This window comes from Canis lupus, chromosome 5 (assembly GCF_048164855.1).
Source record: "Canis lupus baileyi chromosome 5, mCanLup2.hap1, whole genome shotgun sequence".
NCBI classification, from domain to species: domain Eukaryota; kingdom Metazoa; phylum Chordata; class Mammalia; order Carnivora; family Canidae; genus Canis; species Canis lupus.
This window is the reverse complement of record NC_132842.1, coordinates 49,334,552-49,359,311: the sequence shown is the minus strand read 5'-3', so window position 1 is coordinate 49,359,311 and position 24,760 is coordinate 49,334,552. Positions and strand designations below refer to the sequence as shown.

The following is a 24,760-nucleotide window of genomic DNA, read 5'->3' as shown; positions in this document are numbered from 1 at the left end:
ACGTTTCAAAAGTATGTATCACATCTTTGGATGTCGGAGTAATCAGTAAAATATTGGTTTTAGACAACTTACAGTCTACTATTAAACATCAAAATACATGAAATGCTATCATTTCTGCTAAAAGACTTCATTAGACTTTGCACTTGCACAGACTAGGGAAGCAAATTTTTTATTCTATCATTTATTTACCAAGACTTCATTTTATTCAATATCAAATAATGCCATGGCTCTCAACACTAGAGAGAACAGTTACACATTTAAATCAGATGGGTACTATTAAAAGAATATTGGGGGACGCCTGGGTAGCTCAGAGGTTGGGCGCCTGCCTCCAGCTCAGGTCATGATCCAGGAATCCAGGATCGAGTTCCACATCGGGCTCCCTGTGAGGAGCCCGCTTCTCCCTCTGCCTTTCTCTCTCTCAGTCTGTCTCTCATGAATAAATAAATAAATCTTTAAAAAACAAAAAAGAATATTGATGCAAGGGCCTCACTTTAGAGAAAATAAAACTAAATTTCTGAGAGTGAACAAGGCATCAGTATTTTGAAAAATTCTCTGATTTTAATGCATAGCAAAGGCTGCTAATGACATCCGAGGAAATATCAACTATGAAGATCCTTCAAGGCTGTGAAGGTAAATATGAAAAATAATTCATCTATGAGTCACAACTAGTGACATCTAAGCAGTGACACTCAATATGCTGAATTATATGAATTGAAAATCTGCCTTATATTCACATATACAATTTAAAAAGTAGAATGTTCTGATGTTAAGCTTCTAACGTACAAGATTTGGATGCTTATGTCTTCCCTGTAAGACACCAAGTTCCTATAGGGTTAAAGTCCTGTCATTCATCTTTGTGCATGATACAATCAACAAGGTAGAAAAGTTAACAAATGTTTGTTGAATTAAACACACAGAACTGCAGACTCAGCAACTGTGAGGGACTACATGGTTTCAAAAGAGCTGCACTTTGATACACTTTGATACACAATTTTAACAGTGAAAAATTTTAATAGGCAGGAAGAAGAATTATCTTTTAAAATAATAAAAATGGGGGCGCCTCGGTGGATCAGTTAAGTGTCTGCCTTCAGCTCAGGACATGATCCCAGGGTCCTGGAATCGAGCCTTGCATGGGGCTCTCCACTCATTAGAGAGCCTGCTTCTCCCTCTCCCTATGCTTATACTCTCAATCTCTGTGTCAAAAAAATAATAAAATCTTAAAAAATAATAATAATAAATAAATAAAATAAAAATGGCATGGCTTTTGTTTCTGTAAAAATAAAACTATTAGGGAGGATATATAGAATGGTCTTAACGTTTATCTTCACAGATATCACAGTAGTTAAACTATATTCAATCATTTCCCATATTTCTCTAATACATATAAATAGCAGAATTACTATTTCCAAAGACTACTGGAATAAGAATTTATTTGGAATAATTAATATTCTTTCTTTATCTAAGTCAAATGTATTCATTCAACAAATACTGACAAGCAAATGGTTTTGACATCCATTACTCCTGCGGAGCTATTAGTCTTAGGAAAATTCCTAATCAGGAAAGGAATTCCTAGGATTTTATTTTATTTTATTTTTTTAAAGATTTTATTTATTTATTCATGAGAATACACAGAGAGGAGAGAGAGAGAGGCAGAGACACAAGCAGAGGGAGAAACAGGTTCCATGCAGGGAGCCTGACATGGGAGTGATCCTGGGTCTCCAGGATCAGGCCCTGGGCTGAATGCGGCGCTAAACCGCTGACCCACATGGGCTGCCCAATTCCTAGGATTTTACCTAATTATTATCATAACTGTGAACTGGAGAACCTCAATTCTTAAAAGAATATACATATACATGGCATGTAGATGGCAGAAAGAAAAACAGTGTTTTAAAAAAAGCAAACAAATACTTAAAAACATACTTGTCACAGGTTGTCCATTTCAAACCAGAACACACACACACACACACACACACACACACACACACACCCCTGCTCTGTATTTTTGTGACTAACCTTTACAATTTTGTTTACTTTGGCTGAAGATGTTGGAGGTGGAGGTGTTTCTGGACTGGGTTCAATTTCTTCATCAGGTACAAGGTCAGGGTTAAGTGAAAAGATGCTCTCAAGGTCAATCTGTTTTAAAAATGCATTTTTCTTAGAGTATATTCTGATAATTAACCTTTTATTGTATTAATTTACACATGGAGAATAACCATTAAATGGTATCAGCCTCATGAACAGTACTGCCTTGATAACAAAATTATCTACAATTATAACCTACATATTAAAACAGCATTTTGTGGTCTTGATTATATGTTCCATCACCAGCAATGTGGAGGAATCTACCTTTCTTTGAGTGAAACTTTTTAATCATTTGAAAGTTTTCCCAGAAATTATAAAGAATACATGTACTATATAAAAAACTATATGCTTTTCAGTTTTGTTTTATATTTGGAACTTTGATTGCAAGGCTAGAAATAAAATTCAGTCCAGCGATCGGGGGTGCCTGGCTGGCTCAGTCAGTGGAGCATGTGATCAGGGGTGCCTGGCTGGCTCAGTCAGTGGAGCATGCCCCTCTCGATCTCAGGTTTATAGGTTCGAGTCCTATGCTGGGTATAGAGATTAGTTAAAAATCTTAAAAAAAAAAAAATTTAACTCAGTGATCATACCTCTTTGCCTTTTGTATCTCCATTTTCTATCCATTCAACAGTTACACTTTCATTATCTTCATTTAAAGATGTTACCATTGCTTGATGTATTCGGCCTGAAAACAAAATATACATTTTTAAGCCATAAATTATGGTATTCCTAAATAATGTCAAATATAATTTTGTATCATTTATAAACTTTTTAAAGACTATGATACTAGTTTTCTCCCAAGGGATTTGCAGACTCTCATGATTACAGAATGAACTTTGTCGACAGGATCATAAATCAGTATGCTACATCAAGACCAGAACTCAAGAAATTGGGTTAGATTGAAAGTTTATTTTCAACAAAAATGAAAAATGGTTACACAATGGCAGAGAATGCCTGAAATTTTAAACCATTATATAGTTATAATCATTAGAAAGTTTCCTTACTATGAACTGATACTCTACAACTCCTTATACTAATATAAAACACTTTTATGTAAAAATCATTATTATATACCATACAAACTGACATTACTTTTATAACATTGAGAAAAAGATTCTAAGTCCAAAAAGGTTGGGAAATGTAATCTAAAATGTTGTCTCTCTGCATATTGCTTATCCAAATCCATTCTATACCTTACCTTCTCTGTCAGCTCTAGTACTTACCATCTGTAGAGAGAGGACATTATATCTAATGTATTAAACTTGTTTTCCCTCTCTTAACAGACTATGGATTTTACTAGTTAATAACCACAGAACTAAGTAATTATTTTTAATTATTACAGAATAGTCCATTATGTTTATCACAACTTACTTAATATCTATTGATGCTCACTTAAGTTATGTGCAATTTTTTACTATTATAAACACTGTAATGAATACTACTGCACTTGTCAGATTATTTCTTTGGGACAAATACCTAGAAGCATATCAACAGGTTTTGTGTGTGTGTGTGTGTGTGTGTGTGTATTTTTTACTTGTTTTCATCTCACCCACCCATTTGATTATTAAAGAAAGGTAGAAACTATTTGTTATAAATATGCATCTTTATATTATTTAGTAAAACACTGAACATATGGAATTCTATATGTATTTCCTGAATGAAATCCTTGGGACATCTATAATTTATCTTTAGATTTTCTATCTAAAGGTCTTTAAATATCAAAAAAAAAAAAAAACCCACAAAACAGCCCAGATATACAGTATATAAAACAAACAATGTTACTGTAATAATAAGGCACTTCCTGAGATTAAGTGGACATTAGAGAATTACAGGTTGGAGGTAGAAAGAAATGATAAAATTACTGGGAGAATTCAAGGAAGAGACTCTAAATAAAGGGGAAACTAGATAATATTCACTGCAATTTGATATGGACAAAAATTAGGTAGACAACCAGAAGAAGTGGTGTCAATAGGGTCCTCCAGGAAGATGTTGAGACAGATGGATAAAAGTTTTATTGTGAAAGATAAAAGGGGAATAAAACAGGACTGTGCATGGAAAACTTTCAGACCATGATACAGATCTGAAACCTATGAAGGAGAGGAGATATAAAGCAGGACCGGGCAGAGCCTCAGACCCTGACACAGATCTGACAAAGTGCTAGCCAAACCAGCAAGGAGCTCCAAAGCAAAGACTGCCCATGAGAAGAGTCTCACACTGAGCCAAAATGCTAATAACCTAGTACCCACACCATGCTCAGTCATTGGCTAGAGGGTTCCCAGAAAACACAAGGCCTCAGCTCAAAATCTAAGGAGACTAAAGGTGCTAACACCTAGAGACTATGAGCTAAATGTACTCCCAGAGTGGTAGTTCCTTAATAGGAGATCCAAGCAACATATCACCATAGATAGCTGCGCCACAGGATATGAAAAAAGGAGAGACTGAGTTTAACTGGTAGCAGAAATGAAGACTGAACCCCTGAAAGCCATGAGCTGACTGACGATCGCTATTATAATCTAGGAGGAGCTACCACTGCTGCAACAAACTCCACATTTATCACCATCTTCACAACATGAGTAGTGAGGTTAAGAACAGCAGCTACTGTCTCCCGACCCTACCACCCCTGACAGCCTCAAAATAGTAATACCTACTAGCAGGAACAAGATCACTGCAACAAAGGTTTGGAGGAAAATAAAGCAGTTAAATATAAGATATTGATATGATTTCATCAATAAGAAATGACTCCAAAGGGGATGTATTTAAAGACTTGACTACCATAAAGAGTAACTTTAGGCAGGAAATGGAAAGGCCAGAGTTGAGGTTGCTGCAGAGTAGAAATAATGGGTATCCACACACACAATTACCAACAGAATTACCACAATAATGAGAATGACGAAAAGCCTATCATGTTGCAAAAGCAAGACCAATACCACATTCCTACTATTAAGATCTACTACAATATTCCAACTTCCCATGGGAAGGAGGAGTAGACTCTAAGACCTATAGGACCATAGGTCAAAATCCCACAGGGACCTTAATCTCCAAAGACAGCTTAGAGACATGAGCAACAAAGATGATAAAGAAAATCAAGATTTTCTTTTCAAAACCCATTATCAGCAAACTTCAACAGTGGTACCTCCAGAAGTTCAATTACCAATGCAGACACCCAGAAAGCCTTAAGCCACAAGCTAGCAAAGTCCAAAGCAGCCAATCCATCAGTTAAAACTAAGCTCTAGAGGTTTAGAAAGGCAGACCTGAGAAAATGTTGGTTTATCTCTACCAGGGTCCAGTTTACTCAGCAAGCAGGAAGAAATATGAAATTCCAATAATAAATAAATAAAGACCAGAGCTGAATGAATGAATCAAGTCTTAAGTGTTTGCTTTTTTGCCAGTGGGTAAGATAAGCAGAAATACCTGCAGTATGGGGTTTTGATTATTTTTACCAAAAGCTGTCTCTAGGGCAGCCCGGGTGGCTCAGCGGTTCAGTGCCTGCCTTCGGCCCAGGGCGTGATCCTGGAGACCGGGGGTTGAGTCCCATGTCAGGCTCCCTGCATGGAGCCTGCTTTTCCCTCTGCCTGTGTGTCTCTGCCTCTCTCTCTCTCTCTGTGTCTCTCATGAATAAATAAAATCTTAAAAAAAAAAAAAGCTGTCTCTAAAAAAAATGTTCTAACTTGACCCAACATGCCTTTAAAGGCTCTTTAAAAAATTGTTTTATATATAGTTCAAGTGAGATACTTAAATTTCTCATTTTTAATTATAATAAAAAATATAATTTGATTTTTTCCAAAACCAAGTAAGAAGTACCTGTTAAGTAACAAAATAAAAAGAGGAATATATACATTTTTCAAAGTAAAAAAATCATTTTACCACTTAATCAGAAAAAGGTACTTTATTCCTAAGTCTCAGTTGTCAATAGGAAACATGCACTCGTGTCAGACAACTATAGATACAGAACTACAGCTCAGAGGTGATCCCTGGGTGGCGCTGTGGTTTAGCGCCTGCCTTTGGCCCAGGGCGCGATCCTGGAGACCTGGGATCGAATCCCACGTCGGGCTCCCAGTGCATGGAGCCTGCTTTTCCCTCTGCCTATGTCTCTGCCTCTCTCGCTCTCTCACTGTGTGCCTATCATAAATAAATAAAATAAAATAAAAAATTAAAAAAAAAATAACTACAGCTCAGAGACAAATCAGAATTGGATATACCTTTTGCTAGAACCTGGTACAATCTTCCTACATAGCCCCTTCCAATATCATCTCATTTCTCTGGTTTGAGTAAATTCCTGTATTTCAACCTCACTAATTGCCCATTGACCCTCTGATTCCCCCTTTACTTTACTGTAAATTGTATCATATACATTTCTACGTTAAAAAAAAAAAAAAAAAAAAAAAAAAGGAGCATGTGCCTGTGTATCCACCCCAGCCAAGTTAAGGAACAAAATGTCTGAGGGGCACCTGGCTGGTTCAGTTGGTAGAGCACGCAACTCTTGATATCCGAGCTCCATGTTGGGTGTAGATTTTACTTAATTTAAAATTTTTTTTACCATATTCCCTCTCCTCTTTTTCCCTACCACCACTAATAACAACCTAATATTTGAGATAATCATACTGTGGCTTTCCTTAAGAGTTTATCACCTATAAATGTAATACACAAAAAAACCCTGAACCACCCTGCCTAATTTTAAACTGTATAAATGGACTGACATTAAGACTTGTTTTTGTTGTGCAACACTATTTTTCCCAAGATTCATTTATATGGTTATAAATAAGTATAGTTCACTTATTTTCATAACATTTGAGCATGCCAAAACTTAATCTATTCTGTGGATGGACATGTGTTTTCATGTTTTTGCTATTAGGAACAATGGTGCTGTAGGCATTCTTATACATGTGTACTGATAAAAATATGCAAGAATTTCTCTAGGATGTGTTAGAAGCACAGAGTACAGAGACATATGTAACTTTTCTAGTTAGTGCCATGATGTTTCCGGAGTGGCAATCCCTAGAATGATTTGTAACCTACTAACAATTACCTCACAATGACACTTAATTATTTGTCAGATATCATATATCATACTGTGACTCTCGTTTCTCTGACTTAATGAGGCTGTGCCTATCACTGTATTTGCTGGCCATTTGAAACTTTGTTCTTTTCTTCCCACTTCTCTGAAGTAATTCTCCATGTATTCTTGGTACTACTCTTCTGTTATATGTGTCATAAATATTTTCTTCAAATTGGGGGCTTTTCACTTTATGATGCCTTTTCATGAACTTCAATTTATTAATTTTAACATAATCAAATATATATGTTTCAATTACAGTTTATGCCCTAAAATTCTTCCTGAGACTCAGGTCATTATAATAGGTTCTGACATTTTCTTCTCAAGTTTCACAAAGTCTTGGGACATCTGGATGGCTCAGTAGGTTTAGCCTGTGACTCCTGAGTTCCACTCAGGTCATGATCTCAAAGTGGTGAGATGGAGCCCCAACACAGGCTTTGTGCTCAGCAGGGAGTCTGAGATTCTCTCCCTCTGTTCACACATGCATATGCGTTCTCTCTCCCAAATAAATAAATCTTTAAAAAAAATAAAGTTTTACAAAGTCATTTACTTATTTTTTAAAATTTATTCATGATAGACGGGGGGGGGGGGGGGGGGGCGGGGCGGTGGCAGAGACACAGGCAGAGGGAGAAGCAGGCTCCATGCCAGGGGCCCCACACGAACTTGATCCCGAGACTCCAGGACCGCGCCCTGGGCCAAAGGCAGGCGCCGAACCACTGAGCCACCCAGGGATCCCCTACAAAGTCTTTTATTTTTTTTTTTAAGATTTTATTCATTTATTCATGACAGACAGACAGAGAGAGAGAGAGAGAGACACAGGCAGAGGGAAAAGCAGGCTCCATGCAGGGAGCCCAATATGGGACTTGATCCCGAGTCTCCAGGATCACACCCTGGGCTGAAGGCGGCGCTAAACCCCTGGGCCACCGGGGTTGCCCTACAAAGTCTTTTAAATTCAAGACTGCGGACAGCCTGGGTGGCTCAGCGGTTTAGCACCTGCCTTCAGCCCAGGGCGTGATCCTGGAGTCCAGGGATCGAGTCCCATGTCAGGCTCCCTGCATGGAGCCTGCTTCTCCCTCTGCCTGTGTCTCTGCCTCTCATGAATAAATAAATAAAGTCTTTTAAAAATAAATAAATAAAGTCAAGACTGCAATCCACTGTCATTTTGATTTTTGTGCATGGTAACACAATTCCCATTCCCCTGCCCCCTGACATGAAAAACAAATTAATCTAACGCCATTTCCTGAAAGGTCCTTCCTTCTCTCCTATCTGTTCTATGACCTGTCGAATTTCAAGCATGCATGCATCAGCCTGTTTCTTTATCCTTGAGCCAAAATTACACTCTCTTATTATTATAGCTTTGCAATCAGTCTTGCTAGCCAGTAAAATAGTTTCCTATTTGTTCTTTAAGAGTTTCTTTGATCTTCTCAGCCTTTTGCATGTCTGTATAAATTATAGAATCAGTCTGTTAAGTGTCAAAAATCAAATAAACTAATAATTTAAAAAAACAACTGTTAGGATTCTAGTTGGAACTACATTAAATATTTTATTCTAGATTTTTACATCACTGACCAAAAGTAATACTTGCTAAGAGTTTTCCTTTCTCATACCAACCTTATTCTGGAATAGTGTAAAATTAGAATTATTTGAACCCTGAGCATCTGGTATGCACTGGTTAAAACCATCTTGGCTTACAGTTTTATTTGTGAAAAGATTCAATTTTCTTAACAATTATAAGATTATTATAGTTTTCAGTTCCTGATTGTTTTGATAACTATATTTTTCTAGGAGATTTATTTAAGTTTTCACAGTTTCGGCACAAAGTTGTTCATAATTATGCTGAATGCTTGTGGCATCTGTAACCATAATCACTTTCTCATTTGTAATTTTTCCACCTCTTTTCTTGGCAAAAGTTATCAGCTTTGTCAATTTTGTCTTTTCCAAGAACAACACTTGCTTTTGTTGAGCCCTTCTATTGTTATTAAATGCTTAATTACTGTTCTTATCATTATTCTTTCCTTTTACTTCGGGCACACTTTGCTGGGTCATTTCTCAAATTCCTCAGACGAATGCTGAGTTTATTAATCTTTATTCCTTTTTTTTTTCCTGATAAGCAATTAAAGCTACATATTTCTCTCCAAGAACTGCTTTACTAGCATCTTACACATTTTTATATTTAGTATTTTTGTTATTGTTTTTTTTTTTTTAATAAAGATTTTATTTTTTTTTAATTTTGATTTACTTATGATAGGCACACAGTGAGAGAGAGAGAGGCAGAGACACAGGCAGAGGGAGAAGCAGGCTCCATGCACCAGGAGCCCGACGTGGGATTCGATCCTGGGTCTCCAGGATCGCACCCTGGGCCAAAGGCAGGCGCTAAACCGCTACGCCACCCAGGGATCCCGTATTTTTGTTATTGTTGAGTTGAAACTACCTCCTTCTTTAAAGAGGAGCCAACACCAGTCTGTCTTCAAACAGTGAATCTTACTGATTGTATGTGTTTTAAAGTCTCCTCATCTTCCTACAGGAATCAAACTTTTACCATCCTTGCCTGAATAGTCCTACCATCCCTTAGTATTTCTGATCTACTTCTGCTCCACCATGATATCTTGTTCTTGAGCTCAGCTACGCCTTTTGGTTTTCTCTTATGTATCTAAGGCAGAAAGATGTCAATACATAAACTTCATTGTATTATTTTAACCAGAAGTCCCAATCCATCTTTAATTCTATATATCATATTTATAAAAAATGAGTCAGATTTGAACAAAGATAAACTCAAAATGGATGAAAGATCTAAATGTGAGACAAGGTTCCATCAAAATCCTAGAGGAGAACACAGGCAACACCCTTTTTGAACTCAGCCACAGTAACTTCTTGCAAGATACATCCACAAAGGCAAAAGAAACAAAAGCAAAAATGAACTATTGGGACTTCATCATAATAAGAAGCTTTTGCACAGCAAAGGATACAGTCAACAAAACTAAAAGACAACCTACAGAATGGGAGAAGATATTTGCAAATGATGTATCAGATAAAGGGCTAGTTTCCAAGATCTATAAAGAACTTATTATACTCAATACCAAAGAAACAAACAATCCAATCATGAAATGGGCAAAAGACATGAAGAGAAATCTCACAGAGGAAGACATAGACATGGCCAACATGCACATGAGAAAATGCTCTGCATCACTTGCCATCAGTTCACACAATCATAAAATTGCTATTATATTTAAATTAATTATGACTTACAATCTCAAAACTCAAGATTTTGGAAGTTTTCAGCTTTATTCAACTACTTGTAAAAATAAATTACAGTGTAGACAATGTCATCTTTTGAGAGGGAAGTAAAAAAATTACTTGGAAAGTTTTGGCAAGTTCAGGCAAATTCTACAGAACCTCTCTCTCCCTATTTTCCCTGTAGAACATCTCTTCATGTTTATTTTTTTTTATTTTTACTTTTTAAAGATTTTATTTATTTATTCATGAGAGACACAGAGAGAGAGAGAGAGAGAGAGAGAGAGAGAGAGAGAGAGAGAGATGCAGAGACACAGGCAGAGGGAGAAGCAGGCTCCATGCAGGGAGCCTGATGTGGGACTCGATCCTGGGTCTCCAGGACCAGGCCCTGAGCTGAAGGCGGCGCTAAACCGCTGAGCCACCCAGGCTGCCCATCTCTTCATGTTTAATAACCAAACTTCATAAAACATACTTCTCCTTAATGTAAGATACTGTGGCCAATATTTATATAGGAAAAGATCTAAATTTGTATATGTTGAAACTCAACTCACATTTTAAATAAAAGATTATCTAGAAAAGCTCTGAGTTACATTCCAAATATAATTCATAGATGGTCAGAATCACATATAAAAAAGTATGGTCGAGACGGCTGGGTGGCTTAGTCAGTTAAGTGTCTGCCTTCGGCTCAGATCATGATCCCAGGGTACTAGGACTGAGCCCCCCTCATTGGGCTTCCTACTTAGCAGGGAGTCTGCTTCTGCCTGCTGCTCCCCCTGCTTGTGCTCTCTTGCACTCTCAAAGAAATAAAATCTTAAAAAAAAAAAAAAAAAGTAATGCCGAGTATGAAAATGTAGGCACAAGATAACGGCTTACATCATACTCATTGTGAGCCATTTTCTGACACTGTGTGCTTATCCTTTCCACAATCTTTCATATTTACTGAGTCCTTGTTTTGTCCAGTGTTGAACAACTCCCAAAATATTTAAGAAAATGTTGAAAGAAAACACTGAGGATGAGCAAACTGCAATTATAGTAACAACAAAAAAAGTTTACTGCATATAAAATAATTTGTTGCCCTTAGTTCTTATTTGTTTAAACATATAGTTTACTTACATGGAGGTGATTTTAAAGTGTCATTACATTTATGCAATAGTTTAGGGAATTTGGTCAAAGATGAATGCTGTGATTTTTTTCCCATTTAAAATAAAGGCAAATGGGCTCCCACTCAGTATTTTCACACACAGCATCTGATTTAAGAACAGATTACACTGACCTTAAATGGGAGATGGCTGTTTATGTTTAAAAAGAGGATCCTCATAAGTTTCTGTTGAGAATAGACTTTTAATTATATAATTAAATCATATGATAACTAACAAGGAAAAAGGTCTATATTTGGCCATTTTTTAGATTTTATTTATTTGAGAGAAGAGAGAAAAGACAGAGCCTGGGGGGCGGGGGCAGAAGGAGAGGGAGAAGCAGACTCCCCGCTGAGCAGGGAGCCCAACTCAGGGCTCAATGCCAGGATCCTGGGATCATAACCTGAGCCGAAGGCAGAAACAACCAACCGAAACCACCCAGGCACCCCTATATTTGACCATTTTTAACCTAAAAAGGTCAATTTCATATAGTTCAACTCAAGAGAATGTATATTTCACCCCAAATTTAGATGTCAGGATAATTTGCAAAACTATTAACTGCTAAATTAAAGAACATAAATATATAAAGTATCTTGAAAACATAATTTTTACTTCCTAGCCATTTTAGGTTTAGTGCATTTTAAGAAGTTATCTTTGCATCATTTAAGTCTCAACTTTTTCTTAAGTGAAATCAAAGAGAAAATTCAGATCTCAACTTTTAAATATATTAGTAAATATTAAGACAAATTATTTTTTGAAATGCTTAAAGAACACACACCTGAATATAAGCAACATTTTGCCCTAGTGAACAAAAATAACACAGATTCTATATATTTCAGGACTTTCTAAATCTTTTAAATTAAGGTGGTTACTTAAGATTGCTATAAAATATTGTATTTATTGAGCTGTCAAAAACAAGTCTTACATGTTGACAATTGGCTTTTGGTTTCTGAAAACAGGATCCTATTATATGTTTCTTAGTTCACAGCTGAATTCACAGCAGCTGTGAGGCTTAGAAACGCCAGCAACCAATTAGGCTGGCATAAACCTTGTCTAGCATATAAAGTATAATTTGGTTGCAAATGCATAAGACAACAGCCAAAATAAAAGAGCCAAGAATACTAATAAAATATCATTACAAGCATTTAAAAGAATGAATTTTAAAATGCTAACAAATCTATGTATTTTATTAAAGGGATATAGTGGTGGAACGTTAGGAAAAACATGAAAAAGCAATAATCAATTCTTTTCAGTCTCACTCCATTTTTTAAAAGGTTGCAGCTGTTCCTAGCATACCTAGGATTACAAACTCCATGTTTTTTCTAATTACTCTAATCATAGAGTTGAGGTATACATAAGCATACATGTGACAAATCTTCCCCACAAGTAAATATTATTTTTATCAGTTCCTCTTGAGCTGTTTCTATGAAATCTTCTTTCCAAACTTCTAAAATAATAAGATCTTAATCATACTTTCAAAACTGAAACATTCAAGAATAATATAACTAAAATGATCAGTGAAAATAAAACTTGAATTATAAGATTGTTTATTATAGCAATTTCCAAACCCTTTGAGGTTGTTAAAGTATGTTTTTGTTTAGTTTCATAAATTTAAAAATGACAGAAAGTAATACACTTATAAATATTAGCTAAAAATATTATTTAAAAATGTTTTCACTCGGTGTTATGCTATATGCTGGCAAATTGAATTCCAATAAAAAAATACAAAAAAAATTTTTACACAAACTATGAAAAAACTAGTCGTCACTGATCATTCACGTGTATACAGACATGTAACGAAAACTAATACAAAAATCTAGCTTATATGCTTATAATGCCAAAAAAAATTTAAAATACATAGTACTTTAGTGTCTCTCTTCTTCATAAAATTTCTAGTAACCTGCTCAATTTTCAACCAGAATACCACTGTATAATTTGATAGGCTCTTTTTTTCTTGACCTTTAAAAAAATGGTAATGAGGGGGGCACCAAGCTGGTCCAGTTAGTAAAACATACAACTCTTGATCTCAGAGTCATGAGTTAAAGCTCCAAGTCAGGTGTAGCGCTTACTTTAAAAAAAAAAAAAAAAAAAAAGAGTTATGAAATCTAGTTCTCTCCTTTTGTACCTTTGCAGAGACAAAGAGGACAAGCGATCATAAGTTTCTGTTCTCAGAATAAAGAAGTAAATACTATTCTAAATTATGAAATCACACATTTAGAACAAGCTTGGCAGAATAATGTTTCCAGAGGGTGAGTAAAATACATATGTTTACTCCAAATAGCTGGTAATAGATATTTGAAAGGAGCACTTTTCTTCCAACTCAGTTCCAACCTTCTAGAAGAGAATCCTGATAAATTATTGTAAAACACACTGACCTCAAAACTTTGGTGATTTCAATCATGTGATTGATGAAAATAACAAATCTCTCATTTTTCTGAAATTTGGTTTAAAATAGTGATTCCAGTTAAATCAATTGTACATTTAGTTCTAGGAACCAAGTGCCAGTGTAGAATGCAAATTCAACAATTTGAGTGGAATTTTCCGAGTCAAAGCAAGACATGTTATATTAGCTCTCATTGTCTTAGAGAAGTTTTACAGTTGTCTTTTAAAACAGGTATAATTCCTTTTTGTCAACTTACTAAAATTTAGACTATAAAAGGAATGCTCCATCAAGATCATGAAAAAAAAAATCCACCTCTTTACTATGTTTACAATATAATTTTCTGACAGTCGTATTGGAAAACGGGAAAATGGAGACTGCCAAAATGCTGCTTTAAAGTAGACTAGGGGTGCCTGGCTCAGTCGTTTAAAGCCTGGACTCTTGATTTCAGCTCAGATCATGATCTCAGGGTTGTAAGATCAAGCCCTGTGATGAGCTCCATGCTCATGCGGAGTCTGCTTTAGATTCTCTCTCTCCCTCTCCCTCTGTCCCCCATCCCCCCCACACACACGCTCTCTCTCTCTCTAAAATAAATATTTAAAAAAATAAAATAGACTAAATATGACAACCAAAGGACACTACTAAAAGCATTATTTAAAAAATAAAAAACATTGTTAACTATACAATATTCATACACCATTTATCTTGCCAACTACCTCAAAGCAGTTTATAATTTATTATTTATGTTCTCTCTCCAAAAGTAAATATCAATCTGTTCCTAGATACCCCTAACCAGTAAATGAGGACAGAAAAGAATGTGGTCATCTGTCAGAGATGATTACAGCAGATCCAGGAGAAGTCAAACTTTCAAACTCTGATATCCAGGTTTTGTTAGCTAAGCTAAGCAGTGATGAAAAGAATATTTAATGAGGACTATGTAAGCGTCACACCTTCTTCAATAGCTTTGCTGGAACAAGGAGCCATTAGAGAAGGACATAAATAATGCCTCAGCTGACACTGGTAACAGTGCTGTTGCTGTTTAGTAAACCCCTGGGGAATGTGACTTTGCCAAACATAGAGACCTTTTTGTTTTGCTTTATCACATTTTAAGATGTTACTGTTATAACTAAACTAAAAAGTTCTAGCATTTCTCTTCTTAGACTTTAACAGCACAAAGCTGGAATTTTAATACTAGAAGAAAAAATTGGAAAGGATACAGCTAAGAATTTTCTTTTTTTTTCTTTTTTTTTTTTTTTCACTTTTTAAAGAAATTTAATTCCTATACCTTAAAGGGGTGTATTCACTGAAACACTGGACAGAAAACTAGCCAAGTGCTTTCCCCCATTGTTCCTGTCATCACTGACAAAGTAAGCAAAGTCTCAGCTAAGAATTTTCATGAAGAAAATATGACTTAAAATACAGGTCAAATTTCATATTGTACACAAACTACAAATTTTCAGATTCTTACCTCATCTTTCCATTGTTTTGAAGAGGGATGTTAAAAATTAAATACTGCTCAGTTTCTCTGGGGTGACAGGAAAACGTCAGATCTTGGGGGTTTTTTGTGATGAATGAAGCACACTGTACACTAACAATCTGGGCAGATTAGTCATTTAGAAAAACCCATTGTGCAGCCTTTTAGGGAAGGTCCATTCTGAATTCGCACAGGCAGTAAGAAATATGCCATAAAGAAAATGCCATAAAATATGGCACGGCATGATGCCATTAAAAAGTATTAAATCACTGTAGTTTCCTGATATCATTTTCCATATTTGGGGTGAGAAGAAAAGATTAAAAGTTGTCTAAAAACACTAGTATAGGGAACACAAAAACAGAATTTCTTTAAAAATCTCCAAACCATAAAATTACATTTTAAAAACTTCATAAAGTTTATTAACTAAATAAATCTCAACACATTTTAATTAAAAATATATACATTCATATACACAGTCCCTTGGGTGATAGAATACCCAAAATGTATCTTTCCTCATTTATTTAGAATAAAAGATCTGCTATCTAGAATACCACATTTTTATAAGCGATGGAGTTAAAATAACACATTGCTGATAGTCCAAAGATTTGAAGAACTGCCTTTCACAGATGTTCAGCTGGATACATTAAGCAACACTATCTAATTGCTCCCTAGCTTAAATTCTTATTTCTCAAAAGGGAATTCTATACCAATACAGCTGTGCTATTTTGTGAACTTTTCATAGTGACACATAGATAACATCTTCTCTTATGCTTAAGCACTTTGTAACAGGAGATAGGGATCTTTTGGAATGCTTTCAACAATAGTAAACCAGGTAATGTGAACATTTATTGACAAAATTTAAACATAACTCACAAAACTGCCAAAAATATTATAAAATGTTCAGCTATTTCAATTGGTTTTCAGCTACCCTCCTAACCTTCATTAGGAAACTTAAGGCCTGAACTCCAGTGACTGAACACAATACTGTTTCATTGCAGATGTGTTAATGAGGACACCAAGACGACTGTTAACATCAAAATCTTTCAAAAAAAAAACCCTCTCACTGATAAAGCAATCTAAATATTCTACTGAGATGAATTTTACTGTGTATACTTACAAGAGAAACTTACTGCTGTCTATAGAAATAGTAATATATACCAACACTAATAAGAACAAATCCCTAGTATTCAAAAATCTAGCCTATCTCCTCTTCCTGTCTTCTAGGATAATGGGATGGAAAAGCTTCCCTGGAAACCTTAAAGAGTGTTATAAACACATAAGTGATTTTCAAAAACACATATTCTAAAAAAGCATTTTTTTTACCAAAAAAAAAAAGAATATCGAAATTGTCTACCAAGCAAAGTAATGATACATTTAAACATTCAAAATCAAACTGCTACATAGATGAAATCTTCATTGGAAATGCTGAGTTTTTAGTCATACTAGTTAGTACAATGTCAAACCAGCCATCACTGAAAATCAATTAGTTTAACTTTAAAGAAGTCAAGAAGTCACATTCACTATACAAAAATGCATTCTTTCATGCATTATTCTATTGCTTGAGTAGGACTCCAAATTCAGAACATTTACCCCTAACTTCTTTGTGATGGACTGAATTGTGTCCCCCAGGCCTCCACAAATTGATATTGAAGTCCTAACCCCCACTGGGATGGTGTTTGGAGGTGAGACCTTTAAGAGGTAAAGAGGGTTAGATAAGTTCTTGAGAGTAAGGCCCTCGTGATGAGATTAGAGGCTTTCCAAGAAGGAGATGTTCTCTCTGCCAAGTGAGGACAAAACGAGGAGGAAGCCGCCTGCAAGATAGGAAGTAGGCTCTTATCAGGAACCCAATCAGCTGGCATCTTTATCTTGACTGAACTTTCCAGCCTCCAGAACTGTGAGAAATGTCTACTGTTTAAGTCACTCACTCTGTATTTTGTTGTAGCAGCCAGAACAGACTAAAACATTCTCTTTCAAAATGATAATGACCGTAATCAAGAAAAGGGTCATATATAAGGGGTCTATCCAACAAGAAAATCTAACAACTCTAAACATTTATGGCTCTAACTTGGAATCAGCCAAATAGAAAATTAGTAACAAAATTAAAGAAACTCACTGATAATAATACAATAATAGTAGAAGACTTCAGAGCCCCAGACAGCAATGGACAGATCTAAGCAGAATACCAACAAGGAAACAAGGGCTTTGAATGACACACTGGATCAGATGAACTTAACAGATATATTCAGAGCATTTCATCCTAAAGCAGCAGAATACATACTCTTTTCAGGTGCACATTGAACATGCTCCAAAATAGATCACATACTGGGTCACAAATCAGGTCTCAACCAGAAAAAAAAGACTGAGATCATACCATACATATTTATTTTCAGAGCACACAACACAATGAAACTTGAAGTCAACCACAAGAAGAAATTTGAAAGAACTACAAACACATGGAAGTCAAAATACTCCTATGAAAAAATGAATGGGTCAACCAGGAAATTAAAGAATTTTAAAAATCCTTGGAAGCAAATGAAAATGAAAACACAACACTTCAAAACCTTTGGGATGCAGCAAAGGCGGTCCTAAGAGGGAACTATATACCAATTCAAGCCTTCCTCAAGAAGCAAGAGAAGTCTCAAATATACAACCTAACCTTACACCTAAGGGAGCTGTAAAAAGAAAAGCAAATAAAGCCTAAGTCCATCAGGAGAAGAGATATAATAAATACTGGAGCAGAAATCAATGAAATAGAAACCAAAAGAACAGTAGAACAGATCAATAAAACTGGGAGCTGATTCTTTAAAAAAATAACCAAGATTGATAAACTTATAGCTAAACTTATCAAGAAGAGAAAGGACCCAAACAGATAAAATTATGAATGAAAGAAGAGAGATCACAACCAACACTGAAGAAATAGTTACAAGAGACTATTATGAGCAATTAAATGCCAACAAATTAGGCAATCTGGAAGAAATGGATACATTCCTAGGAACATATAAACTACCAAAACTGAAAAAGGAAGAAGTAGAAAACCTGAACAGACCCATAACCAGCAAAGAAATTGTATCAGCAATAAAAAAATCTCCCAAGGAACGAGAGTGTGGGGCAAGATGGCTTCCCAGGGGAATTCTACCAAACAGTTAAAGAACTAATACCTATTCTTTTGAAACTGTTCCAAAAAATAGAAATGGAAGGAAAACTTCCAAACTCATTTGAGGGGGCAAGCCACAACCTTGGTCCCAAAACTAGACAAAGACACCACTAAGAAGGAGAGTTACAGACCAGTATGACTAAAGAACATGGACGTAAAGTTCTCACCAAGATACTAGCTAATAGGCTCCAAGAGTACATTAAAAGGATTTTTCGGGGATCCCTGGGTGGCGCAGCGGTTTGGCACCTGCCTTTGGCCCAGGGCGCGATCCTGGAGACCCGGGATCGAATCCCACATCAGGCTCCCGGTGCATGGAGCCTGCTTCTCCCTCTGCCTGTGTCTCTGCCTCTCTCTCTCTCTCTCTGTGACTATCATAAATAAATAAATAAATAAATAAATAAATAGATAAATAGATAGATAGATAGATAGATAGATAAATAAATAAATAAATAAATAAATAAATAAATAAATAAATAAGGATTTTTCACCACAACCAAGTGGGATTTATTCCTGGGCTGCAGGGGTGGTTCAATATCTACAAATCAATCAATGTGATATGCCACATTAATAAAAGAAAGAACAAGAACCATATGATCCTCTCAATAGATGCAGAAAAAGCATTTGACAAAACATAGCACCCTTTCTTGATAAAAAAACCTCCACCATGGATGGACAGAGGGAAAATACCTCAACATCACACGCAATATAACAAAGACACACAGCAATTACCATACTCAACAGGGAAAAATTGAGAGCTTTTCCACTAAGGTCAGGAACGTGACAGGGATGTCCAGTCTCACCACTGTTGCTCAACATAGTACTGGAATTTCTAGCCTCAGAAATCAGACAAAAAGAAATAAAAGGAATCCAAATCAGCAAAGAGGTCCAATTTTCACTCTTAGCAGACATGATACTTTATGTAGAAAACCTAAAAGACTGCACCCCAAAAATTGCTAGAACTCGAGTAATTCAGCCAGGTCACAGGATATAAAATCAACGCACAAACCTATTGCATTACTATACACTAACAATGAAGCAGCAGAAAGAGAAATCAAGGCATCAATCCCATTTATGATTGCACCAAAAATCGTAAGATACCAAAGAATAAACCTAACCAAAGAGGTAAAAGATCTCTATCTGTACTCTGAAAACTACTGAACACTGTGAAAGGAGTTGAGGAAGACATAAAGAAATGGAAAAACATTCCATGCTCACAGATTGGAGGAAGAAATATTGTTAAAATGTTTATGCTACTCAAAGCAATCAATACATCCAATGCAATCCCTACCAAAATAACAGCATTTTTCACAGAGCTGGAACAAAGAATTCTAAAATTTGCATGGAACCAGAAAAGACCCTGCATAGACAGAGGAATGCTGAAAAAGAAAACCAAAGCTGGAGACATCACAATTCTAGACATCAAGATATATTTCAAAGCTGTGATCATCAAGACAGTATGGTAAGACAAAAACATGCAGAAATCAGTGGAACAGAAGAGAGAACCCAGAAATGGACCCTCAACTCTATGGTCAATTAATCTTCAACAAGGCAGGAAAGATTATCCAATGAAAAAAAAAAAACCTCAATAAATGGTGCTGGGAAGACTGGAGAACCACATGTAAAAGAATGAAACTGGACAACTTTCTTAGACCATACACAAAAATAAATTCAAGATGGATGAAAGACCTAAATGTGAGACAGGAATCCATCCAAATCCTAGAGAACACAGGCAGCAACCTCACTTGACCTCGGCCCCAGCAAGTTCTTGCTAGACATGTCTCCAAAGACCAGGGAAACAAAAGCAAAAATGAACTACTGGGACTTCACTGGGATAAAAAACTTTTGCACAGCAAACAAAATAATCAACAAAACTAAAAGGCAACCAAGACGCCTGGGTGGCTCAGCAGCTGGGCTTCTGCCTTTGGCTCAGGGCGTGATCCCAGTCCTGGGATCGAGTCCCACATCGGGCTCCATGCATGGAGCCTGCTTCTCCCTCTGCCTGTGTCTCTGCCCCTCTCTCTCTCTCTCTCTCTCTCTCTCTCTGTGTGTCTCATGAATAAATAAATAAAATCTTAAAAAAAAATACTTAAAAAAAAAAAAAAACTAAAAGGCAACCTGCAGAATGAAAGATATTCACAAATGATTTATAGATAAAGGGCTAGTATTCAATATCTATAAGGAACATATCAAACCCAACACCCCCCCCCAAAAAAAAAATCCAGTCAAGAAATGGGCAAAAGACATGAAAAGGCATTTCTCCAAAGAAGACATACAAGTGGCTAACAGACACATGAAAAATTGCTCCACATTGCTTGGCATCAGGGAAATACAAATCAAAACCACAATGAGATCCCACCTCACACTGGTCAGAATGGTTAAAATTAACTCACAAAACAGGTACCAGCAAGGATGCAGAGAGTGGGGAACCCTCTTACATTGCTGGTAGGAATGCAAGCTGGTACAGTCACTCTGAAAAAACAGTATGGAGGTTCCTCAAAAGTTAAAAATAGCACTACCCTATGACTCAATAATTTCACTACCAGCTATTTATCCAAAGGATACAAACATAGTGAGTTGAAGGGGACATGTACCCCAATCCCAATGTTTATACCAGCAATGTAGACAACAGCCAAACTATGGAAAGAACCCAGATGTCCATCCACAGATAAACGGATAAAGATGTGGTGTATATATATACACAATGGAATATTAGTCATCAAAAAGAATGAAATTTTGCCATTTGCAATGAAGTGGATGGAATGAGAGGGTATTATGCTAAGTGAAATAAGTCAATCAGAGAAAGAAATACCATATGATTTCACTCATGTGGAATTTAAGAAACAAAACAGATGAATATAGAGGAAGGGAAGGAAAAATAAGATAAAGACAGAAAAAAAAAAAAAACAGAGACAGAGGCAAACCATAAGAGACTCTTAACTATAGGAAACAAATTGAGGTCGCTGGAGGGAAGGTAGATGGGGATATGAGGTAAATGGGTGATGAGCATTAAGGAGGGCACTTGATGTAATGAGCACTGGGTGTTATATGCAACTGGTGAATCACTAAATTCTACCCCCGAAACTAGTAATACACTATATGCTGACTAAATTGAAGTTACACAAGGAATTTTTTAAAAAGAAAGAAAAAGGGATATTAAGATAAGGCACATTCTGGGCTCTGTGCTAAATTCTCAATCCCTGATTGCAATGTCATTACTTCTCCCAGGAATTTGTTACTACAGTCTCTGTTCCACTCTATCCATGGAAGCCTACAATGATAGAAGCTCTGAGCCAAAAATATTTCTATTTTCAGTGCCCAATCAATGTGGATTAAGAAAATAGGTTATAACTACTTATAGGCCCTTTTACCACTAGGTTAAAATATAGAATAGCAAATTCCACATAGCAAATGTGGCTACAACAAAAGGTATGCAAAGAAAAATAAACCCACAGAAGCTCATTATGGAGATAGGTTAAAGTCAGAGGATTAGTTGGTTTTGTATAGATTAAGTTTGAGAGATCTATTGGGCATCTACTGGAGATATGGGATGTCCATGTATATAGTAAAAGGCGAAAGATTTATTCGATCTGAAGAGAAACCAGAGTATTGTCCATGGATATAGTATACTAAGATATACTAAGATGGTCCAGACTAAAGATAAAACCTTTAGAACTGTCAACTTATAGATCATGCATTCTCTATAGGGGTGATATTGAGCCTAAGAAGGCAAAAACTGGTTCTCTAAAAGTGGATATCTTAGATATTACAATACCCTGTGGCTCTCCGAAGGGCCATAGCACATTAATAGTTTATATGGTATTAAAATTTAATGTGAGGGTATGATAAGAGAAAAGAGTTTAAAACAGCTCTCTGGAGGAGGGCAATAATTAGAGGAGGTTTGGAAACCACGGATACAGTATTTAAGGCAATGAAAATAGATGTGATCACCAAGAAAATGTGCATGGAAGACCTCATCTTCAATGTACAAAAGTCAAGAAGATAATGGGATCCCAGCAAAAAAAGATGAAGCAGCTACACGAGGAAATCAAGAAAAATCAGGAACAGAGTTCTAGAAGGCAAATGAAGAAGGTATTTCAGGGAAAAGAGAGTGAATCAACAGTTAAAATACTATTAACATATCAAATAAAATAAGAGCAATACCTAAAAGACAAAGTGAGATCAAAGAGGCTTTGTGGGGTTTTTTGTTTTTTCAATAAGACAACTGAAATCAACAGCATTACAATGTTGATGACAGTGATTCTGGAGAGAAAATATTGATGCAATGCAAAGAATGGACTGAAGTGGTAACTTCAGCGGATTGGACCTAGTACGTAAGTGGAGATGAATGGCCTAAAATATGAACCAGAATAGTTTTTACCCATGGAAAAATAAGGAAGAGCTACAGGTGCAGCTGTCGGTACTTGGGCAGATGTGTAGATTTGCAGAAGCTCTTTTCTGAGCGCTTATATTCTGAGCAAATGGGCTAGAGATATAACTGCTCATTCAAAAAAAAGCAACCACATTTTAAATTGTGGTCAGTCAACTTAAGTACATTTTTCTCCTCTTCAATCAATTTCAGACAATCAGGAAAGGACGAGGAGGTTTAATATATACACACACACACACACACACACACACATATACATATACTTATACGGAAGGAAGGACATGAGAAGAAACAATAAAAATCAGTAGAACTGTAAATCCTAGTGGTGCCCAAAGATTAGGGAAATCAGGATACTAGAAGGAATATGCTGGAAAGACAGAATGGTGACTGAAAAAGTGGAATGTGCCTGAAGCTTAGATTATGTAGATACTGCAGGAAAATGTAAGGACCTAGAAAGTGAGCTAAGGGCAAGGGCAGTGGAAGGATCACCTGTATATGAAGGTTGCAATTACCAAGAAATATGACAGGAATAAGACAGGAGACAGTAACAGTGAGTCAAGAGCAAAAATCTTCACAAATTAGGAAAGTTGGCAATGTCTGAGATTTCTATCTTGGGAAACCAGGTACATGGTGTTTCCATTAACCAAGATAAGGAATACTGTAAATACAGAAATATAGAAGGCAGCCCAAGTGGCTTAGCGGTTTAGTGCTGCCTTTAGCCAGGGGCCTGATCCTGGAGACCTGGGATGGAGGCCCATGTCAGGCTCCCTACATGGAGCCTGCTGCTCCCTCTGCCTGTGTCTCTGCCTCTGTGTGTGTGTCTCTCATGAATGAATAAATAAAATCTTTTTTAAGAAAAGAAAAAATATAGAGATAAAAGGCAATAGATTCCATTTTTTATGAGTTTCATTTGAAATATGGGCAGGTAATCCATGTGGAAGTACCTAAATGGAAGACCTGAGACTCAAGAGAAAGATAAAGTCTCAAGAAACATTTAAAAAGTATTTTTATTTTAAAAACTTTATTTTTTTTAATTTCTTTTTTTTAAAAGACTTTATTTATTCATGAGAGACACAGAGAGAGAGGCAGAGACACAGAGGGAGAAGCAGGCTCCATGCAGGGAGCCTGATGCGGGACTCAATCCTCGGACTCCAGGATCACTCCCTGGACTGAAGGCAGGCGCCAAACTGCTGAGCCACCCCACCCAGGTGTCCCATAAAAACTTTAAATATTAGGAAAAATTACAAACATATACAATATATTATAAACACCAAATGCCTTTCATTCAGTTTCCTAAATGTTTAATACAAGGCCAGTCCTATTGCCCTTCCTCCCACAAAATGGATTATTTCGAAGCAAATCTCAGATATCAATCATCCATATTTACTGCAATATGTAGAGATTACATTTTATGGGTTTTTCACACTCTGTTTAAAAAAAAAAAAAAAAAAAAAAAAATCCCGGGCAGCCCAGGTGGCTCAGCGGGTTAGCGCCGCCTTCAGCCCAGGGCGTGATCCTGAAGACCCGGGATCAAGTGCCACATCAGGCTCCCTGCATGGAGCCTGCTTCTCCCTCTCCCTGTGTCTCCGTCTTTGTCTCTGTCTCTATCGTGTCTCTTATGAATAAATAAAATCTTAAAAAAAAATCCCTTCTAGGGCACCTGGGTGGCTGAGCGTTGTGAGACCCATCACACTGGGCTCTATGATGGAATCTGCTTGAGAAATTCTTTCCCTCCTCCTCTTGTGCTCCCACATGAGCATGCACTCACTGTCTCTCTCTCTCTCTCAAATAAATAAATCTTAAAATACAATCCCTTCTAATGCATTTATTTTTCTTCTTTTCACAGATGTTTTAGTACAACAGAAA

The 24,760-nt window shown here is 36.3% G+C and overlaps 1 protein-coding gene across 6 annotated transcripts in view; it reads right to left on the bottom strand.

Annotated features, from left to right (window-relative positions):
- The window catches only part of KIF2A (kinesin family member 2A), a 75,851-nt gene that overhangs the window by 31,943 nt on the left and 19,148 nt on the right, over window positions 1-24,760 (bottom strand). For all 6 annotated transcript variants that reach the window (XM_072826611.1, XM_072826607.1, XM_072826612.1 and 3 more), the window contains 2 exons: window positions 2,670-2,764; window positions 2,014-2,133 (listed from right to left, as the gene is read on the bottom strand). In XM_072826611.1, coding sequence (XP_072682712.1) covers window positions 2,014-2,133; window positions 2,670-2,747 — 198 coding nt within the window. In that variant the 5' untranslated portion in view covers window positions 2,748-2,764. The remainder of the gene's footprint in view (window positions 1-2,013; window positions 2,134-2,669; window positions 2,765-24,760) is intronic.